General features: G+C 35.6%; 2 protein-coding genes across 7 annotated transcripts; both read right to left on the bottom strand.

The window, feature by feature from the left end:
* Positions 1-1568: 1568 nt before the first annotated feature.
* Positions 1569-4625, bottom strand: HO2 (heme oxygenase 2). 2 transcript variants are annotated; one of them, XM_088491639.1, is made up of 5 exons: positions 4009-4625; positions 3454-3677; positions 2717-2824; positions 2474-2613; positions 1569-1920 (listed from the first exon to the last, which is right to left on the bottom strand). In XM_088491639.1, the coding sequence occupies exons 1-4, from the start codon at positions 4469-4471 to the stop codon at positions 2521-2523; spliced, it is 888 nt and encodes a 295-aa protein (XP_088347765.1). In that variant the 5' UTR covers positions 4472-4625; the 3' UTR covers positions 1569-1920; positions 2474-2520. The 2 variants fall into 2 exon arrangements, with proteins under 2 accessions (XP_088347765.1, XP_016163139.2); XM_016307653.3 differs by having other exon boundaries at positions 1569-1923; positions 4009-4613.
* Positions 4626-5351: 726 nt separating this feature from the next.
* On the bottom strand, positions 5352-12129 carry LOC107605689 (alpha/beta-Hydrolases superfamily protein). Of its 5 annotated transcripts, none has more exons than XR_001612546.3 (10): positions 11067-12129; positions 8983-10149; positions 7754-8848; positions 7511-7552; positions 6858-6934; positions 6508-6592; positions 6350-6404; positions 6145-6246; positions 5967-6065; positions 5352-5860 (listed from the first exon to the last, which is right to left on the bottom strand). XR_001612546.3 is itself a non-coding variant. In XM_088490215.1 (10 exons), exons 1-10 carry the CDS (start codon positions 11841-11843, stop codon positions 5750-5752), a joined length of 3642 nt encoding a protein of 1213 aa, XP_088346341.1. In that variant the 5' UTR covers positions 11844-12129; the 3' UTR covers positions 5352-5749. The 5 variants fall into 5 exon arrangements, 3 of the variants coding, with proteins under 3 accessions (XP_088346341.1, XP_016163137.1, XP_016163138.1); XR_015885888.1 differs by having other exon boundaries at positions 8983-10152; positions 11067-12123; XM_088490215.1 differs by having other exon boundaries at positions 6350-6433; positions 8983-10152.
* Positions 12130-12573: the final 444 nt, after the last annotated feature.

The following is a 12573-nucleotide window of genomic DNA, read 5'->3' as shown; positions in this document are numbered from 1 at the left end:
ACACCAATTTAGTTCTTTGGTATAAGGAATAGTAACAAAGTCCAAGAAAATAATAAGAAAAAAAAAAAAAGAAATAGTAACATATTTCGAGAAGAGGGTCACATAAGAATTTAAGATTGCTATTTTGTTTTTATTCAGAGTAAATAAACTATCATTTTTAATAATAAAAATTTAAAATATTAATAAATTTATTTATACATAAATGAAATTAATTTTTTTATATATTTATAAAATATTACTTTCCTATGACAAAAATATTCAGATGTTAATTTTATTTAAGTAGAATTGTAATTTATTCATCTTTCTCTGATATAAAACTTCATTCATAGTAAAATTTATTAATATTCTAAGCTTTCAATAATTTATTTTATTTATTTGGACTTTGGTCACACTGCTGGTTGAGTAGCACAAGAAAATGGGTAAGCACTTTTACAGCCGTGTATCTAGCTGAGACTGTGTCACATGAGAGCTTAATTTAAAAGAATAAAATAAATAAAGAAATAAATGTAACAATATTTGTTATTCATTGGTTTTTATAGTTAAATAAATTTATATATATTATATTGTCAAGCATTGGATCTAGTAGCATGAGTTCAAACCTGCTGTATTAACATCATGAAAATATAAAACCAAAGGTGACGAGAATAACACAATCACACAGGAATAAATTCTACAATGTTCTAATATTTTTTTTGGTGACTATATATTTTTCATCAAAAAAGATTATTAATAATGAATTAATGAACTGTGACACTACTTTTTTTCCCCACCTAAAAGAGCAGTTGATAAATAAGAAAACTTCAACTTATTATGATGAGGAATGCTAGGGGACCAGCAACTTTTGGGATTTATAGCCATCAAATAACCATCAATGAGACTTTTAATAGTATGAGATTAATGTGAGATTTCATCAAATGACTCACTCTTCTTTGATGATTACATGCTGGCCAGAATTTGATAAAATTGCTGGCCCCAAGAGTTTTCCTATTATGATTATTATGTTTGGAAAATTTCATTGCTAATATGTAATGCACGTCATTACATACTGATAGTTGGCGCCATGATAAAAGCATCACTACTACTTATCTAAATAAATTATTATGTAGATTTCATAATTTAATCGCATATGAACAGCTGTATGTTACTATGACTTAAGGTATTGGTCAAATAATAGTTTATGCCATTTTATGCCTATCAAGATTCAAGATCATAAAATCATTATTAAAAATACTTATGTTTCACAATCATTAAATATTAATATACTTATAACTAAACGCTAAACTACACAAATTGCATAGGTAAGCATATAATTCTCCGGCGGAATTATAAATTTGTACAACTATTTTTTAACTTGAGTAGCTTATACATTATATTTTTTTTTTGGGGGGGGGGGGGGATTTTTTTAATTATGTAAAATATTTTATGTCCTTTTATATGGCTATTAAGTATTAACACAAAACCATAAAAACATAATTAATTTTTTGCTGATGTAATAATATATAATTAGATGTATACGTAAAATATCATTATGCTAACGGTGCATAAATAAAAATTAAATCGATACACAATTCAAAAACACAACATGCTTCTAAACTTTCTAAATGTTTGCAGAGGTACTTACATATCATTTACCAATCAATTTTATACAAAATTGCGAACTTTGCTTGGAATCCTATCTAGTCATATGGCAATCATGAATTTCATTAGCTACTAATAACATTCAAATTACTAAAAAATTTTCATGTGCTGATCCCAAAAATGAAGCCACATAGAGAAGACAAAAGTTGGAAATAACGGCCATAGTAGAATCTTTATCTTCAGCAATAATACCATAGTGATGATGAATATCTCTACAACTATAATATAAAACTTTTTGAGGTCTTCATCTTTTTGGCCAAATCCATAGCCGATATAACGCACCTGCTAAGAAAAATGAAAACATTATCAATATTTGCTATGAGAAAAATGGTTGCCAAACCACATCATATGCCGATTGCCATGATTACTTAGGCCTAAACAATAGATTACCATAACTATACCTGCATTGAAATGCAAGAAAAAAAGGATATTTTAGTGCATTAAAATATGAAAGCATCAATTTCTTTTAGTAAATTATATTGACCTTCCCACTTGAAATTTCACACATAGCACCCCTTGATTTGTCATGCCTATATTGACCTTCGGAGAGGTCAGTGTAATGTTGTCTTGACTCTTTGAATGTCAATGTAATTTACCCCCCTTTTTTTTTTAATCTTTTTCTCTTCAGTTTAAGCACTAAAAGTAAAATAAATGTTTTTTTCATTTTCTGATTGACAATGATCATCATTTTCTAGGAAAGTACCAAGAATATATATATATATTTTCCAATAATGCATCAAGCATTACTAAGTTGGGATAAACCCTCCTTCATTAACTAAAAGTCCAAAATATCAAAGTTAGTTAAGGGAAGAATAGGTATTTCTAGAGGACATACCATGGAAAATGTCAATGTTGTTACAAGGAAAGGATACAAAACTCTCTTCATAAGATGATGAGACGGACAATCTGGCTCAAATACCGGAATGACTTGGTTGTTTCTCTTAAGCATTTATTTTTATCATCTCGAGGCCAATGCTGCATCAACCAGAATCACGAGTAAGCAATATGAATGTGTCAGAATCTGAATTTGATGCTGACTTGCAAAAGCCATAAGTAAAAATGATTATTAGAAGTTAACCTCTGCAAGCATGTTGAGATTCTCGCGAACACCCTTTAGCAACTCCGCTGGATCATCTTCCCACCTATAGAGTTCTAGCTCCTTCCCTTCGAAGATCTTTTGAGAAACCTGAAAGAAACAACAAAATGATCAGCTTTTCGGTCATGTTCAGCAATGATGCAGACCTCCTACACGCATTAACTATGTCTGTTCAGAAAGTGTGCTGATAAAACAGTACTCTCTCAATTCCCTTTTATCTATCACTTTCTTTTTGTTCTACGGATGTATCCAGATATATTAATCTAGGGATGTACCAATAAAGTGACAGTGACAGGTAAAAGAGAACAAAAAGGATTAATTGTTGCAAGTTTTATTAGGCGTCGAATTTATTCAATTATTTTATGAGCAAAATGGTGAAAGTTTCCTTCTTGCACTCATATATCTTACCCACAAAATCTTTCAGAAGCTCATAAATACACAAAGAAATTCAGGGCACCAATTTGTAGAATTGGTGATTGCAAGGGAGCTAAAAATATTCTATCATATCTTATATTCATCTACACAAAAAATCATCCATAGGCTCATAGATACCAAAGCAATCTATCACTTTTACATGGTTAATTGAAATCAACAAAATATGATAAAATGTATTAGAAATGATATAATCATTCATGTTGCCTCCTCCGATCAGCTCAAGTTTTTGGGATGAGTAGTTTCATGACAAAATGATACGATGACAGAGAGTATAATCGTTGTACCTGCTTTGCTATGACCTGACCACCGGCTATGTGAGAAAAATATATGTTGTAGAAATGGGAGAGAAACAAGGGAGGGCTTCTCTCGGCAAGTTCCTCCAAATATTTGGCGTAAGTCAGTCCCGGCGAGCGAGGATTCGGAATTGCAAGTCCTTGCTGCTCAAACCCTTCCAAATCCTTTGCAATCCCTTCTGACCTTTCCAATCCAGTTTTCCTAAAGTAAGCATCTGTAATGCGAAATTCGTCAACACAATCGAATTTTCCCCTCTAAAACAACCAACAGTTGATAGAAATTATTGTCAGCATCACAGCATTATAATCTCAGAAGTTTCTACAGCTGCAATAGCAGTGCTTTTACACTCAAAGTTTCAACAATCCTACTATGCTCCTATTGATCCATGCCATTCTCTAGGATTAATTCAATTACCAGTTCAATTAATTTGGCTACTATCTATGCAATCGATTACTTAGATTCGAATTATGATAACTTGACAAAATATTAAAAAAATTAAGCTAAGAAACGCAATCTATGTTAACTACATGAAAAATTAAGCTTACAAGAGACGTGATCAGAGTCGTCGACGATGCGTTCGACGGTGTTGAAGACAAGTTTGGAATCAACCAAGTAACGGAGGAAGCCTTGAACGGATGGATGCCACGTGTCAGAAGCAGGACCGTTGGATGATGATTCTTCTTCTTCTTCTTTGTTTTCAGAGGACTTAGGAGTAGCATTGGTGTTGCGAAGCCTCATAGCAACGAACCTCATCTCTTCGGTGATGCCGGTTGTCTCTCCAGGATAGAGCCTCCGGTACCTGTTCCTCTTCTTCAACGGAGGAGTAGTGGTGGAAGCGTTGGGATTGGGAGCGCATAAGCATAAGGAGAAGGTACGAGTGTTAGTGATGAAGTTGAGGTTCTTAGAAGGTGAAGTTGAGGAGGTGGAGGTGGAGGTGGAGGTGGTTATGGTGGTTGGTGGTGTGGATAAGCATAGTTGAGGTTGAAGAGCTTTTGCCGTTAGCAACATCTCTCATGCTTTGCGTCTGCTATCCTAATTCACTTCCCAAATATTCTATTGCCTTTCTTTTCTTCTCTTTTATGTTCGTTTTTTCGCATAACACTTAAACACTTCCTAAATTATATCAAATCTAAATTAATCTCACTTAACTGAAGCTATTCATAGATTCTCCAGAATATGTGCTAGGCTTATGATATTTTTAAAATATCTTTTAATTTAATTTTTATTTACTGCCAGTATAAAATACATACAATCACATCTATTTTTTGAATGATTATTTACGTAATTCAATTATAATGTATCAAAATTAAATTTTATATATAATTCATAAAAAATATTATTTTTAAGATTTGAATTCAAATTATTTTAGTTATTGAATTATAAACCATTTATCATCTTAACTCATTTTTTTAATTATTTTTATAATATTTAATAAATAAAAGAGTGAATTTAAAGTTGGCAACAAGCAATAATTTTTTTTTAAAGAAATCCAACAATGTTTCAGTTTAGTCTTATAATAATTATTAGAATAAATTATCATTTGTACCCATAAAAGATACAGATGCTGACAAATGTACCCATATAAGAATAAAACGACAATTATAATCACGAAAGATGGCTTCCGTGTGCCAAGAATACCCAGACGTTGGTTACATAATTGGTCTATTAGGGTATTCTTGGCACACGAAAGCTATCTTCCGTGGGTACAAACCGTGGGTACAATTGTCGTTTTATTCTTATATAGATACATTTGTCAACGTTTGTATCTTAGGGAAAAAAAGTTGGAAATTCAATCTGTAGTGAAATAGGTTAACCTCGTACTAGACCATCTAGCTTGTGCGAGCAAATAGGGAAGGACAAATGCAATTATGCAGAGAACAACATATGATTGTTATGTGAAAATAATCAATAATCAATGATATATATACATAAGTAATGATCATATTTCCTATTTATTATGTACAAGAGACACTGATTACAAACCCCAAAATAGCAGACCTACAAGACACAAGGTTCATGAAAATTTGAAGCAACAAATGAATGATTGGGGAATGGAAATGTACAACTAAGGCAAGCCAAAAAACAAATGAGAAGGCTTGCAAGAAATTTGTTAGTCCTAAACTTGTAAATGCTATCATGCTACGATCAGATCTAACCATAAGATCTATGAACTTCCCATGCAGTTGACATGCGAATGTCGCGCACCAGAAGCCGTGTAAACCATACACCTAGCTGAACTCTTTTCAGAAGTATTTACAAATCTCGCAAAGAAGCATCATCACAAGCTCAAGTATAGAATGCTCTCAATTTCTGTAAGAACTTCAATGTCTCTATATATGAAGGGTCTGCGCGGCTCAACGGCTTGCAAGAATTTATATGATCTGTTGACTCCAATACCTGTTTCAAAAATTTGAAGATACATAGGATAGAAAATAAATTAAATTGCAATACTACAAATAAATTATTGAATTTATTTTCATCTGCGATTTCATAATATACTTACGACTAGTTCCCCGAATCCTGGATATGCAGACTCGATTGGTACAATTTCCAGTCGGAAGGCCCATCCACCATAACCTTCAACAATTGGAGTTACCTTCGTCTGCAAAAACAGCCACCATTAAACTCATAAAAAGACAACGCATACACACAAACAGAAAACACTATGTACTGCTGACCACCTCGCAAAAACTGAGAACATCAAGCATCCCTTTCTTGTGAAGGTGACGAATATAGTCATTAAGCTGTATCAATCTTGCAGACCCACTTCTTAGCTCCCCAATCTATCAAACATTAAAAACTCTTAAAGATCTTTCAAACGTAGCAATGAGAAAGATTAAATTATCATACATAGTCGAATGTTAAAAGGTGTCTTCTGATACTAACCGTTGGAGCAGGACGTAGCACAAGGCCCATTCGCCAAGGCATATCTGCAAGTTTGCTACCAAAATGTGGGCAGCTATAAAACACCTAAAACCAAACTAAAGAATAAATCAACAGAAACGGTCATTTCTTAAGCATATAATTAAGGACTTCAAACTTACAATTCCTTTTGTATTTTTCACAAGATTATCATGTCTTTCCTCCTTTGCTTTATAAAGGATCTGCTTCACAACCAAGCCCCCCATACTGCAAAGTAGAGAAAAAAAACCACAAAGGGAACAAGGGAAAACACAGTATGAGGCACATTATATAATTCAACAAATGATGAGATGCAAAGATATGAAAACTGCAATTCCACAGTCAATAAAGCAATCTCTTAAGCTTGAGCTACTTGCACTACCAAAAATGGCAAAAACTTCCTTTGCGTGCATCATTCAACTCATGAATGTATAGAAGGCTAAGTGCAGTGTGTTCAAACATGCAATGTGAAAAAGCCGGTAGCCATACCAACCTGTGAGTAACAAAAACAACAGGCCGATCCCCAATTCCTGCAGCAACAAGCTTCTCCAAGAGCATCGAACTAACTTCCTGCAAAATTAAAAAATAAAATAAAAACCATGTTGGTTCCTTTTTACTATATTCCGGTTCAGAGTAGTTGCAGTGGAAGTTGTCACTGTCATGTGCCCTTAATTTGCAAGCCAGATGATAACTATCAAAATTATGTCAAACTGAATAATGTAGAAAGAATCTCACAAGTTATAATCCCTCCAATTAAACCATAAGTATAACTTTAAAACGAGGCCCAATTTTTTTTAAAACAAAAATCCTATTATATAAACCAATGTATTTCAGAATAGTGCTAGTTTTGACAGCATCCATTCTATAATATAAAACTATCATATATGTGATAATAGGGCCTTAAAGAGCAACTGAAGCAAGGTTGGCAAGCCAGTTTATTAAGTATAGGTTTAAAATTGATAATTTTCTACAAACCCTAAAAAGGCTCATCGAGGATGAAATCCTGGTATTGCACACAGCCAAGTTTTCGCAACTTCAAAGAAGTCTAAAAAGTCACGATAGTGATGAAGAAAATAAAATATGACTCCATTTCTTAATCCACTAATATAATTATAAATAAAGTGTGGAGGAAAAAAAAAATATAACCTGAAGCGGCAAGCTAGCTCCAGACCACTGTGTGAGGTTAGTCTGCATAAAGCATTTACTTGAGAGTTAGATGTAGAAGAAGGGGATCCCACACAAAACAAGCTCTAATAAAGCTTTTAGAGCTAACAACAATGAATAATTCAAGATTCAGAAACCAAACATGTCAGGGTCTAACTAAGGCAAATATTTCAAGATCTCTTTTTAAGTTTTTATAGAAACATCTTAAGCTTTACTATGGAAAACCTTGTATTTGAGAGAAAACATGCGAGCCTCAGCAAAATCACTGGAAAGCCATTCACTAGGCCAAAAGGTTCCAAGCTTTCCTGCCTCCTCATCAATCTTCTCCACCAGGGTATGCATAGTTGAGGATTTGTCCTCGGATATGCGCCATGTTTTGTAAGGCCCACCACGGAGGCCATGGACAAAAACTACATCTATGGCAGGAGTATTTGCATCTAGCTTTCTTTTAGATGAATTTTTAGCGGAAGTAGCCTTAGATATGTCTTCTGAGGAATCATCTTGTCCATTTGTTTTTTTGGGACACCTCCAGTGAGGAAGATGAGGATTTATCAAGAATATCATGTCGTCATACCGAGGGCAGAAGTCATTATTACTTGTTACACCACCATCCTTATGGCTTCCACTATCAGGTGTTCCATTAAGCTGGTCATTACAAAAAATATTTAGGATTGTGGCCCTCGCATAGCTTTGTAGTTTAGGGTCACTGCAACCTGGGATTCTCCCATTAGCACAATCATCAAGCCATTTGCACCAAGTTTTATCAGCTATAATAAACTTCTTCACTTTGGGAAGAAGAGAAAGAACAGTCAACAGCCGAGCAGCATGCCTGCGGATATGAGCTGTAGGTGGAACTCGGAGACTAGATGAATCTTTCGCATCAGAGATAGGTAGTTCTCCATTGCCATTGGATTTCCTCCCCTGCCCGTCATGTGCTCCAGATGATGCATCATATGCCTCAATTGCAGCCAGTTTTTCATAATCATCATTCAACAAAAACCGCCTTAGCAAACATAAGATTCCAAAATCAACAATCATCTCCTGACAAAGAGAGTCTTCATAACAAACTTCAGTCAAAGCCTTAATCCCTTTCAAGGTAGCTACAGCAGAATCTGCAGCATCTAATTTAGGCAGACTATCTACTTTCAAATTTTTAAATGCTGCTGCTAAAGGATCCAGAGCAAGAAAATCAGCCAGCGGGGATGCATCCACAGTATTGGAAGTAGTTTTCAATTGTTTTGCAGACAGAATAACAACTGCACTAGCTAGCTGATTTGCAACTTGTGCAGCAGAAGCAATATTGGAGTGATTGATTAAGGTCTGCAAAGGTCGACACAGGTATATTAAACTGTTGACTTGGAATTGCAACAGCGCGATTACAACATGAAATGTCATTTTTGAGTTCAATGCATATAAATCATCATGTAACAGAAAGAACAAAATCATTCCCATACCTTTACATTATCACTTTTAGGTTGACTGGTTTGTTTATCATTTGATTTCTTGATGGAACTTTGCACTTCATTTAGCAGCATGACTAACCATCCTTGAGAAACTGGCACAGCTTTTGGTCCATGGTCTTCTAATATCTGAGAAAGAATCTTTATGGCTGAAGATTGTATAGCATTAGAGGAAAATGTTCCAAAAACCCAAGGAAGAAGAATGCCTGACCATTTTTGACCCTCCTCAAGAGACAAATGGAAGTCCCCAGTACAGAGTAGTTCTAATGCCTTTGCCATTGCTTCTTGCACTTGCTTATTCTTTGATGTCTGCTTGGCAATGTCTCTCATTGAATTTAAACCTTTATCCATCACTATCTTCTGTGCCTCAGGACTTCTCTCGACAGATAACAGAAAAGCAGAAAAAGCTACCTTGGCCAGTGAAAAGTCTTCATGCTTGCAGGCCTGGGATATAGTAGAAAGAAGACTGGAACTCCAATCAGAAATAGAATCATTCAAAGGCATATTGCGGTCTTCTAACAGCAACCATGCCACCAAACTTGCATGCCACTTGACAGATCTCTCTGGTGCCAATAAAGCAGACATGATGGCGTTTCCATCTTGGTCTAGTTCTTGAATCCGAGATCTATTCAACTGTGATGCCGTTGCCCAATTTGCCAATGCCCAGGATGCAAAAGGAACAGCAACATGTTCATAAAGCAAATCATCCCAGAGACCAGGAACTACAGCAGCGGACATATCTTGTGCTAATGAATTGTCATACTTACTTTCATATACGAGTGATTTAGGAGTGTAATGCTTTAACAGTTCCTTGTGGCTGGAATTAGAATTATTGACCTGCATTAAACAGCTGGTCCTTGAAAGCCCTAAGACAGTGGTACCACCTTCAAGTATCTTGATTCCAATCCCTTTCTTTCCACTGTCACCACTACCACCATCATCATCTTCGGGTGGCTCATCCAAGTGCAAACCCCCTTCCTCAATAACTTGTAGAGCAGCAGCAATGTCCCTGGTCTCAGCATTTCCAGGCAATGACGGCTTAAAAGATACCTGTTCTGCATTGTTGCAGCTGGATGTAACAATGTCCATAATTGCAGCTACCAGCATACTCCTACCCTTCAAAGAATCCGAGATATCAAGCGCACTGTGTCTTGAATGCTGCTGCTATAGCAAATAGCGGAACATCCAACGTCAAAATAAAAAAAGGGCACAATCAACAATAGTTAGATTGAAGCTATCATTCATATAACATATCCATGGCAGAGAAACCAATAAATATATTATATGATATATAAAAACAATGATCAGAATATATGGGGTAAAGTATACTTTTGTCCATAACATTGTGATTTTCTTCAAAAATACCCCAAACGTTTAATCCATTCAATTTTGTCTCTAACGTTTTTTCATGTCAAAATTATGCCTAAATGTTAAATCCATCTAAAACGTTAGACAAAATAAAAAATATCCAGGCATAGTTTTGACACAAATAAAAAAAGTTAAAAGTTAAAATTTAATGAACCGAAAAAGTTAGGAACAAAATTGAATGAAATTAAACATTAGAGCTATTTTTGAAGAAAATCGCAAACATTAGGGACAAAAAGTATATTACTTAATTATATATTACACCTTGAGCAAATAAAACAAAGCAAGATATATTAAGGAAAGCGCAGGTTCCTTTCGGAGAGGTATCAGTATCTTCTTGGGAAGCTGCATTTCACACTTTGAAGCATAAAACAAAATAAGCTTGTTAACTAGTATTATTCCTAAACTTGTGTCCTTAGTGCACTACTAACAAAATCCCACAGCTACAGAGAGATTTTGTTATTTATCTGCATTTATAACATGACTCAAACACTGCTACACTAAAAACATAATTGAAATACACATGCATATGCAAATCCTAATCCTAACAGTACCAATCAAGCTTAGTGATATGTATATCTTGGAATTAACTGATTATTTCTCTAAAATCTGCGTTCAAGCTAAAATAAGCTAGTACAAAACGCCGTTAACAGGATGATTACATAACACAATGCACAAATAAAAAAACCTTACAACACATAATCAAAATTTACCTTCTTGTTCTTGGAATTCCGCCGAGGCTGGCACGAGAAGATGAACCTCAGAAGTTTGGGAATGGCGTGAGGCCTTCCAAGCACGGCGGCAGAGACGTTAGGGTCCGCAATAAGGTATGCCAGCGCCCTCGCCGACTCCGCCTGTGCACCGCCGCCATCCTTGGGAGACGTCACAGACTCCAACAGCCAATCCACGACAGCGCCTCCGCCAGCTCCAACGATCGCCGCCCTGCGTCCAGAATTCGCAGCGGCTATATCAGCGAGCAGCGCCGCGACTCTTATCTCAAACCCTGACCGTACCTCGTGGTTCGCCGACGACAATACCGACCGCAGCGATTGCCACAGCACGGCGGCAGCTGCTCCCGTCCGCTGCGCGTGGTGGAAGATCTTCCCGAGCGAGTCCGCAGACTTCTGCGCTGCATTCTCGAGAGCACCACCTCCGTTGCCATGGTGGTGATGATCGGATTTCTGCTGCGAGTTGAAAAGCGTGATGGAGGCGACGACCGCGGAGACTACGGCGGCGGAGAGGGCGATTGCGGAGGCGCGTGAAGGAGAGTGCTGAATGAAGAGACGGTTATTAATGCGAGGAACAGGTGGAGGGACATTTTGGGAATTTCGAATATTAATATTAATATCATTTTCACCGTTTTGATTATTATTATTATTAGCAAAAGAAGAAGCAGAAGAGGAAGAAGAAGGTGATTGTGATTCTGAAGAAATACTTCTTTGACGAGGGAAGCGAAGAAGGGGTCGCGTTCTATAACAAATTCGGTGCATATTTTTTCTTTTTCTTTTTTTTTATATTCCCTCTAGAAGAAAAACAAAAATGGTTTTAGAGTAATAAATTGTGATTGGAAGAATTAAAAAACGAAGTGAAAGAAGGGGTTTTGGGGGTTGAGAGAGGAAGGAAGTTGGTATGGTATTTGATTTGATTGACTTTGAGTCTCTTTGCGTAGGAAATGAAGATGGAGAGGTTAGAGGCGAATATGGCGGGAGAGACCATATCTCTCTTATTCTATTTTGTTGAGTTAGAAATGGAGCATTGTAGATCAACACTTGTTTCATTTTCTACATTTGGTCACTGGAATATGCCAATTGCTTCAAAGAACCTCTCAGTGTTTTTTTTTTTTTTCCTATACAAGAACCTACCAAACACTTAAAAGGCTTTTTTGTCATCCTTGTTCAACTGAAGACATGGTTGTTGCTTTTTGGGCCTTTGGAAATTGGACCTTTCCTTTAATATAATTACATATCTATTCAGACCAAAAAAATAACACCATTAAAAACAAAGAAACCCAAGACCAAAAAAAAAAACTTTAAAGCTATTTCAATTTTCAACCCATTCAAAGAAAATTAGAAAATCATTCCAAAAACTAATTTAATCGGACAATAAATTTGACACTCGTTGTTTTTCTTTTCGTGTAATTTTTCTATGATTTGAATACGTGAGTTTTCTTTAATTTCAAATGCTTTAATTTTATTAGAGATATAATTATTTATTTATATT

Source organism: Arachis ipaensis, chromosome B6 (genome assembly GCF_059453495.1).
Source record: "Arachis ipaensis isolate K30076 ecotype BB chromosome B6, ASM5945349v1, whole genome shotgun sequence".
NCBI classification, from domain to species: Eukaryota; Viridiplantae; Streptophyta; class Magnoliopsida; order Fabales; family Fabaceae; genus Arachis; species Arachis ipaensis.
Note: the sequence above shows the minus strand (reverse complement) of the source record. Positions and strands in the feature narration are given on the sequence as shown.

Excerpts from the sequence above, each read along its gene's own strand:
- LOC107605689 (XM_088490215.1), bottom strand. The coding sequence starts at position 11,843 with ATGCACCGAATTTGTTATAGAACGCGACCCCTTCTTCGCTTCCCTCGT. Across the intron at positions 7,553-7,753 it reads TGTTTTCTCTCAAATACAAG|ACTAACCTCACACAGTGGTC; the intron begins GTTTTCCATAGT and ends TGCTTTATGCAG. Across the intron at positions 6,935-7,510 it reads GAGCTAGCTTGCCGCTTCAG|GAAGTTAGTTCGATGCTCTT; the intron begins GTTATATTTTTT and ends TTAATTTTGCAG.
- HO2 (XM_088491639.1), bottom strand. The coding sequence starts at position 4,471 with ATGTTGCTAACGGCAAAAGCTCTTCAACCTCAACTATGCTTATCCACA. Across the intron at positions 3,678-4,008 it reads CGACTCTGATCACGTCTCTT|ATGCTTACTTTAGGAAAACT; the intron begins GTAAGCTTAATT and ends TTCGCATTACAG. Across the intron at positions 2,614-2,716 it reads ATCTCAACATGCTTGCAGAG|CATTGGCCTCGAGATGATAA; the intron begins GTTAACTTCTAA and ends TGGTTGATGCAG.